The sequence below is a fragment of the Triticum dicoccoides genome, chromosome 7A, assembly GCF_002162155.2.
Source record: "Triticum dicoccoides isolate Atlit2015 ecotype Zavitan chromosome 7A, WEW_v2.0, whole genome shotgun sequence".
Lineage (NCBI taxonomy): Eukaryota > Viridiplantae > Streptophyta > Magnoliopsida > Poales > Poaceae > Triticum > Triticum dicoccoides.
This window is the reverse complement of record NC_041392.1, coordinates 712210177-712219613: the sequence shown is the minus strand read 5'-3', so window position 1 is coordinate 712219613 and position 9437 is coordinate 712210177. Positions and strand designations below refer to the sequence as shown.

General features: G+C 46.4%; 1 protein-coding gene across 1 annotated transcript; it reads right to left on the bottom strand.

The window, feature by feature from the left end:
* Positions 1-2018: 2018 nt before the first annotated feature.
* LOC119329548 (phosphoenolpyruvate phosphatase-like) lies at positions 2019-7226 on the bottom strand. The gene is made up of 10 exons (XM_037602607.1): positions 7070-7226; positions 6207-6421; positions 5925-6125; positions 5358-5469; positions 4763-4986; positions 4152-4290; positions 3204-3424; positions 2897-3018; positions 2635-2796; positions 2019-2499 (listed from the first exon to the last, which is right to left on the bottom strand). The coding sequence occupies exons 2-10, from the start codon at positions 6375-6377 to the stop codon at positions 2418-2420; spliced, it is 1434 nt and encodes a 477-aa protein (XP_037458504.1). The 5' UTR covers positions 6378-6421; positions 7070-7226; the 3' UTR covers positions 2019-2417.
* Between the last annotated feature and the right edge of the window lie 2211 nt (positions 7227-9437).

Here is a 9437-nt window from a genome sequence, read left to right as displayed (position 1 = left end):
ACAGAGGCTTCGCGGTTCATATTTATCTTGGCCTGTTCAAAACGGAAAGTCGTGCCCATGGAAATGGCTTGCTGGTGATACAAATCATGTATTTTTTTTTCACGTTTGATTGAAGTGGCTCATGATGTCTGCATGTCCTTTTTCTCCTCGTGTTCGAGAGCAGCCAGAGTGAGCATCTACAAACCCTGCATTTCCTTTTTCATACGTACAGAGTGAGCAGGACGAGTTTTTGCATGACGTGAGACAGATTCTGCTCTAGAAGAAGAGCTTCTCTTGAGAGCCTCTATAGCAAGACACAGCAAATAGGGCCGCAAAAGCGAAAGTGCCTTTCTGCTCCCGAGCTCATTTGAGCTCGGTGAACAGTAAAATCGAAAAAAATTCAAAAAATTCCAATTTTTTTGGGAGAAACATTGACAAAAGTTTTAAGTGCTTGCAAAAATTTATCATGAAATCACATTCCTGTAAGGCGTGGCAAAAAAACAAATTCAGTGCTCCAAAATGCTGTTGAAAGTAGCTTTTTCAGAGTACTGATTTTGTTTTTTTTTTGCCACGCCTTCTAGAAATGTGATTTCATGATGAATTTTTGCAAGTACTTAAAATTTTTGTCAATGTTTCTCCCAAAAAAAATTGGTTTTTTTTGAAATTTTTTTGATTTAGTTTTGATTTTACTGTTCACCCGGGCTCATTTGAGCTCGGGTGCAGAAACTCCGCGTCCCCGCAAAAGCGGGTATTGATTGGGCAGCCCTCAAATTTTGTTCTCTGCATCCACATATCTTATAGTTTGGATCTTAAAATCATATAAAACATGCAAAGGATTGATCTACATACGATGTAGATCAACTACCCTACACCGTCCTACTCGTTGTCCTCGTCGAAGATGTCCGCGGTCTCTGTGTCGGGCTCCGAGTACATGGGTGGCAGCCGCTACTCCCCCTCCTGCTCCGGCTTTAGCTCCTCCTCCGCTTCCAGTTCGGCGAAAAGCGCGTCGATCGCCGCCCGTTCTTGCCGAATGAACTGTCGGTTGGCCTCGGCATAGGCTTCATCCTAGATGGACTCCAGGATGGCAGTCTGCTCCGCCATTTCCTCCACTTGGGCGACCTCGTACTCCGCCAAGGTGTCCGCCATGGCGAAGCTAGTAACTGGCACTGGCTCCTACTACTCCTCCTCCGCTTCGTCTCCTGCTCCGGCTCCTCCTTCTCCCCTGGCTTCGACGAATCCGGAGGCAGGCCCACTACCAACCGAGCGGCGTGCCTAGCTCGGATCTCCTTTAGCAACTGAATGCTTGGGCTTAAGCATAGCATAGGTCGTATTCTTCTGCTAGGGCATGGCGGAGCCGAACTGTGAAAGGGAGAGCGGAAGTGAGTGTGGACAGCGGCAAGAAGTGGATGGATGGGATTGGGCTGGCGGCGCAAATAGGAGGGGGGGCGGATGTGGCTAGGGCTGGGGATGTCGTCCGACTTAAATAGCCGAGCCCCTGGCCCTCAGGTGGTGAGCAGTAGCGACGCGACGCGGCATTCACACCCCCCGCTAGAGAAGACGCCCGCCGGACCGTTGAGTTTCTAAGCATTTGCGTGTGGAACCCGACTGAAAGCAAGACATGACGGACACGTCCGAGCCGCCCCATATCTATTCCATATTTGGGCTGAATATGAAGGGTGTCGGTCTGCCCAGGCCGGTTTGAGACGTGCAGGTGGGTCAGGGTTTTTTTTTGACTGGTCGGCTTTAGATGCTCTAAACATGGCAGGGAAGCTGAAGAACGTTACACTGAAAACCCAAAACCCAAAGCACTCGTGGTACCACCTACTACCTACCAACCACGCGCCGTACGCGGTGGCACGAGGACGGGAGGGCAGCTCCATACCGAACCGGGCGACGATGATGGCCCGACGCGGCCGTCGGCTGCTTGCCGTCGGCGGACGGCGACGTCCAGGCAAAGAGACAAAAGTTGCCTTGGCCGCCGTCGCGTCGGGCCGTTGGGCACAGGTTTGGCGTATCACTATACTAGATTGTACTAGGAGTGTTTTGCTTAATTTATTTATTCTGAGCGTCTATCGACTTCAACAACGCAGCTGGTGGCCATCTAGCTGACCGGGATTTTACAAGCGTCGGACCGTGTTCATCATAAAGCAGTACTAGCACAGAGTCTGCAAGAGTGTGTGGAATGGATGAATGCCCAGGTTTCTACCATATATGCCTCCGTGTCGGCGGCCGCGGCACGACGAGATCCGCCGGTGCCGCCTCGCCGGCCGACCAGGGCTGCCAGCGGCCACAAAGCAAAGCAGAAGCAAAGCTGCCGGCCGACCAGGGCTGCCAGCGGCCACAAAGCAAAGCAGAAGCAAAGCTGCTGCTCCGCCGGGGCCTCTGAAACTCTCGTGCTGCTGCCAATGTTCTGTAGTAGTGGTGGTAACAAGGAGCTCCTAGAGCATGGACATGAGGCCCTCGAGGCTCTCGTACCGGAGGTGCTTCTTCTTCAGCCGCCTGCGCCGCGTGTTGCTCGCCCTGCCAAAACCACAGCCCAGCTGCTTAGAAACACCAAGGTGGATGGATGCAGGAGAGCGATGCTCTGTGTATCAGGATGGGTGCATCACTAGTGTGGACGTGTTTATGCAACTGTCGGAGTGCTGCCGCGCTCACCAGTACTGGTTGTGGAACACCACGTTGTCCGTGGGCACGTGCTTCCCGTCGTCGTTCCGGTTCCACTGATACACGGCGTGCGTCCGGTTTATCAACTGCAGGGTCGAGTGGCCGTAGCTCGCCTCCCTGAACGCGGAGTAGTCCGGCTGCGGATCACTGAACCTACGAACATTCAATGAGAAAGCATTGTAAGAGTGCGGTAAGCAGAGTCTAATACTACCAAGGTGCGTCAGCTTTGGGGTGATGTGTTCGGTCCTCTTACCTCCAGGCGAGTCCTTCCTGGTTGCCTCCATCGCCGACCGTGATGTACACAGGAGCGGATTTGTCAGGCACGGGGTATCGGTTCCCCGATGTTACGTTGTAGTTGATATTAGATATCCGGTACTGCAAGTGGTACATATAGAAGTATCATGAGAAATCAAAGCTCAGATCTCTTTGAATAGAACAAATAGACTTGCGTAATTTCATCTGATTCGACTATGAAAGATGAAAATGTAAAATTATTCAGATCAAAGTCGGCAATTTGTTCAAAAAGGAGGGTGCGCTCGAGAACAGACTGAAGAGTTTACCGATCTCTCATAGGCATGGACATGACCTGCAAATACCAAGTCCACCTTGTACTTGACAAACCACTTCTCGAAAGCAGCCCTCATACTCTCGCCCTCCATAAAATGCGCATCATTGCTGTTGTACATGGGAGCATGCATGAGAACAATAAGCCAAGGTGTCTTCTCCCTGTCCACGCGCTTGAGTTCGCCCTTCAGCCACATCCATTGGGGAGTGTATTTTACTATAAACACCACATGCAAGTTTACAAAACATACTTGTGTCAGAATAGCATATCCGACAAAACCATCAACGGTATACACTCTGAAAGGAACATTCAGTTGTCGAATAAAGTACGCTTCTAAAATATAATATATAATGGTCAGAACATGCTGTCAGTGTAGAACTTGTGCGTCTAACCATTAAGCATAGCATCTCATATCAAAGTTGTCAAACCCGGACCGATTAGGATATACGATTGACATTTACATCAGAGTTTTGAAAAGGTGGTAATAGTGTGACCCCATTCCCTGTACTACGACTCATTCGAACCACGACTCTGGTAACTGTACTACAAGTTTCAACGAACGTCTTATTTGCTACAAGAACTGTATCATGAAGAGAATAAAATGGTCAATGGCAGTTTCAGACTTTGAAAGTAGAGACGCTTTTTAGATTTCTACCTTCTATCGCTGTGTATTGAGCTACAGTAAAAGTTTCAAGTGTATCGAAAGGCAAATGACTACTTCACTGGTATTTACATTACCAGTTGTATCATTAAGCACACGATAACCCGTCAAAAAAATTAGAACATGACAAGACCATATTATTGACTTTACCCCTGCTTGACCCATGCTTTGGACAAAGGCCAAGCACTTGGAAATCCCAATCGCTACTGCCAACATCACATCCTCGTTCTTTATCAGAAACTTCATGCAGAAATGAAACAGAGCAAGTAGGAAGGAACTTACCAAAAGGAGAATAGCTGGAGAGCACGATAATATGAGCAGATGCACGCCTGACTGCATACCACATTGGGGAGCTGCTCTTCGATGCCAAATATGGTGTTGAATATCTATGCAGATATGGCTTAAATGTAGAAGTTTCTCCCTGAAATATGAATAGGGCCAGAGTTATGAAGTGAGAAGTGTGACTCGGTCCTTTCAGAGACGTCAATAAAGCAAAAGCTCAAGACTTGTTAAGCTCAGCTAATTAAAAGTTCAAAGGGAAACACAATGTTGTTCTGAACAAAAAGGCTAAGGTTCTAAGCATATAGCCTTGACACTGTGGACCCACACAGCCATAATTATGTAGCAACACAGCTACAACCAACATTGTGTGCCAGCTGAATCTAATCATATATTCGCAAAAGGTAATTCCATAAATATTGGGAATATGCAATATGGTTCACGAAATGGACAGTGTTTCCTGTTCCCAATTCAATAGAGGTATATTGCAAAGAAAAAAATGTAGATGCATGAAACATGCCAACGGCTTTGTCAATCAGTTCTGTCTTGTAGATACATTTTGAGCTTTCACTAGCAAAATTTTGCCAACATGAGGAGATAACATCATAACATACCAGATCAGGCCTGTATTCTATTTCATGATTTCCAGAATTCCAGATCCATGGTTGATATGCAGTGCTACGTTCAACAAATTGACCCCAAGAATCCCAACGAATACCATCATTATGTTGATATCTATCAGCATATGACAAATCCCCAACAAATAGAACACTTTCTCCTCCGCTTTTCAAATAATGTTGAAGAGTTGATAGAGAATTGAATGTTTGCCCCAGATCACCTAGCAAAATAGAGCCAGAAAAAATAGGATAAAATTGCCTGAGTCACTAACTACTAGGTATATATCTAACCTATTGGTTGGCATCCCTAATAATCATTTGATCTACTGTGGCTTTTTTCTTTTATCCTGACAGTGACACAACAGTTCTCTAGAATTTGGACATTAAGAGATATATGGTGAGCACAGACTATGCTTACTTGAATTAAAATGTTAGTAGTGCATATGTGTAAAGTGAAAAGCATGAATTTTAGAGCTAACTAGCTGAATTCCCTGCTCAAGCGCCCTAGAACCCTGGCTACAGAAAATGCTGTGGAGGTCCAAAGTAATGCAAGACAGCTATGAGACAAAAAATTAAAGAACAGAAGACAAACCTATGATGCCAAATGTGTATGATGCATCTATGTCAATTGCTGGAGGTGTTTGAAACCAAAATTCTCGAGCTGAATCTCCGGTACCTATCTTGTAATAATATTTAGTGTTGTACTGCAAACCAAAAACGTAATTAGAATTTTGCATCAGACAATTATTACAAGATTGTTTGCCCAAACCAAAATAGTACAAGATTAGGTACAAACATAACTCAACTGGGCTGGCACGCCTACAGTCCACAGGTACAAGAAGATGTGGTGAATAAATTTCTATAGAGGACATCATGTTCAAATAGAAGAACCCAATACTGTTGAAATATGGTGTCCATTCTTTGGCCACTCCTGTTTTGCTTAATGGTTGTCGGCAAAGTACATCTCTTATGAAACCTTTTTTTTCTTAAAGGTGGCTAATTTGGATATGTGCACTCTTGATGAACAAGATAAATGGTGTACAGCGGAGAAAACTGTTGCAACTTGAGCTCCCATATTTGGCAGAACATATATCATAACAGTAAGGGAAATAAATTTCATATAAGAATACAAAGCAAACCAAAAAGGACATCAAAATACCTCAAGGCCATCAACAAGGCAATGGTGTATGTATCCAGATTTATAGTCGTAAAATGTATAATTTGTCATTGTCCCTTCGGCCTTCTGATCATAGCGGTTCTCTTCTTTACTGTAAAACACTTGACTCGGCGCAGGCTCCGATGGAGTGACCCATGATATTATAACAGCCTTTCCATCATAGTCACCTTGCGTGATATGAACCTGACAGCAGAACAAGCGGTGAGTACATTACCCGAGCACTAGTGATGATGAACTGGTATATCTATTAGCGTAGTTGCGTACCTGCTGTGGAGCATTGTAGCCCTTGGGAGTCGCAAACCACTCGCTGTCTAGAGGCATATCGGTAGACGGGAACTCCGAGCGCACATAGGAGCTCGTGCGGCGAGAGGAAACGCCATTAACCAGGCACAACAGAACATGTAACGATAACGCCGCAAAGCCCAATCCCCTCATCTGTTCAGAGCAACGCGGATGCCGCCCTCAGCGTGGAAACTCACCTGCAAACAGAGCACGTATGAGATTCCCGTGATCTGAACAATGACAGACCGACAGAGAGCTGACATGCATAAAAGAATAACAAAACAGTCACGACATCTTGCAAGATCTCAGTCAATTTGACATCACAGCTGCGCTTGTGGATCTAGAGCAAACCCGCGGGTCGATGTAAACCGAAACCAACACCAGCTCCTCACTTGCCAAACCACTACAAACAATCACTCGTCTCCAATAATATAAATTACTAGCATAATAATGAGCTCACTTCACTTGTCTGCTTGCCAAGTACCAAGTCAAAGTCAACAACCTGCGAGATGCTAAAACCAAGATGTCGCGTGTCCCCCGCCGCGCCATCGATTAATGCTAATTCCGCGGATCGGCTGCTGGTTGCCAGCGCTGATCCGGGTAACCGCCCCCGTCCTTCACCCTCTCCCAAAGCCATCAAATCGAGCGGGCGGGCCTACCCTACCAATCAAGCCATCGAACGCCAGCACGCCGCGCGGAGACACGGAACTTACGGAGAGGGGGAACCCGGAGCCCCGCCACGCGTGATCCGGGCAACCCGCCCCGCCCCGCCGCGAGCGAGCGAGCGGGACCTACCGGAGACGGGCGGCGCGAGAGGAGGGGACGGGGGCAGGGGGTTCGCTTACCGTCGCGGAGGGAGGGGAGCGGGCAGGGAGGCGCTGGAGCGGGAGCGGGGAGAGGGTGGCGTGGCGGCGGCGTCGCCTCGTCGGAGCGTGTGGCAGGGGAGAGAGGCCGGGCGAGGCAAGCAAGTCCGGTGGAGGAGAGAAGGCGACGGCTGTGACACTGACAGACCGACGGAGGACGGACTCCTGCGTCAGGGTTGTTGCGCGGGCCCCGTCGGATGACGTCCGGGCTGGCTCCTGCGCGTGTCCATCCTGCCCGGCCCGCGTTGGTTCCGCTGTTGGGCTACCCGGCTGCTCGGGAGAAAGCGGGCTGGCCCAAACATAGCTGTTTTCCAAAGTGTCTCGCAAAAAAGAAACTGTTCACCAAAGTTTTGTGTTTTATTTTGCCAGCGTCGTAGGAGGTAGGTTTGTGCCCTTGTTGCAGATCCGATTATTCGAATCCGGTGAGTTTATGTTGTTTTTATTGGTTTGGTTTTTTGCGGAGTTGGAATTTTACCTCGGCGCCATGGCGAAGACCTGGGGGTCCGATGGCATTGCGCTTCTAGGGAACACCCCTCGGCACAAGTACATTCACCGCTCAGGGCTTACCGTCTTTTTGGATGAGCGACTCAAGGGCCTTTCGAATACCTTTATTAGTAATCAAGTCCATGCGGATGAAATAGCAGTTGTATCGCCCTTTTAGCCAATTGCAACATCTTTACTGAGAGCATTTCATCTTGTAGAGCTTCATGATACCATGCCTCCAGCAGATATTAATGTAACTCTTAGTCATATGACACCCCTCCCATACCCCCTTGCGATCGCCAACCATGGTGGCCAGCCAGCCGACACGGCGACGTTCTACCCTAGACCCTCAGTAGACCTTCCGCGGACCGACGACGTGATTAGCCACCATGATCCACAATCCAAACTTTGGTGTGCAGGTACCACAAATTTGCATACCCTGATTCGCAATTCTATAATTAGTGTAAAAATTATTTTTCTAGGCTTCCTAACTTAAAAAAACTTTTTTTTGTGCATAATTTGTATTGAAGTCTGTTTGTATATAGCAAGTGTATTTTTATTGCTACATTTTCATATATATATATATATATATATATATATATATATATATGTTTTTTTATATTCATACATAAACTTTTATATGTTCGACAGTCTGTACATTATGAGTGTGATATTTTCCATCCAACTATCTTATCTTCTTGAGTTTTTTTAAATCTTGAATAAGTTGGAATAATTCTCTCTCCAGCCTTTTCTGGATTTTAGGGCTGATTGTTTGGTCTGTAGTGTTGTGAAGTACATTCATCACTTCCATAACTTTTGAAGTTCCTCGTGGGATGCCTCTCTTAACTAGACATTACGAATCACGTTTTTATTTAGTACATTGTTGCTCAAAAAAATATGTCATGTTAAAGTGGTGCATTGGGGTGACTTTAGTTTCAGCTCCACCTATGGGTGGGATTATCTTCAAGGTTTTCATGTCTGTTAGCCAAGATTGTCCATTATAGTGATCTCTTTGCAGCGTACCACTATGCATAGCAACAGGTCCATGCGAGTAGTGACTCTGAACTACCCCTACTTCCTTGTTCGAAGTACTCCATCGATTGGCCTTATCGCTGGTGTGTGGATCCACCAGCCATCATCGCCACCGCAACACATACTTCACAAACAATATACATTTATCAAGTTCAAAGTGGATTCGTTGCCGAAAAACACAGTCCTAGCACACACCATTGGACATGCATGGAATTACTAGATTATACTCACTAGTGCAGAACCGGGCAATAGCACCGGTTCGTAAGGCCCTTTAGTGCCGGTTCTGCAACCGGCACTAAAGCCCCCCCCCCCCCTTTAGTACCGGTTCGGCGCGAACCGCTACTAAAGGCCCACCACGTGGCGTGAGCTCGCGTCGTGGCATGGGGGACCTTTAGTACCGGTTGGTGTTACCAACCGGTACTAAAGTTTTTTTTAGAATTTTGAAAAAAATTGATTTTTTTTAACTTTTGATTTTCTGAATTATTTGATGATTTAGTCTCTAATCATCCCTCTTAACTGCTCAAAGTGTGGATCACTCATTCCAAATCGTCTAACTTCCCGACCGGTCACCCATCCTCTCACTCCCCCAGCCTGAGCACGCTTAACTTTGGAGTTTTATTCCCCCTATTTTCAAGTCTGCACTTGTTGTTTTCCTGACAAATGTAAGATGTCAATCCTATTAATCCTCAGCAGTTTAGCTTGAGCATTAGGTCACACGTTTCACCGTTTGAGTTTGAAACTATTATTCTAAAAAACAGTAATTATTTAGTAACACTAATATTTCTTGAATAAGTTTGACCAAATTTGACCAAAATTCAAAAAATTGAAATAATTA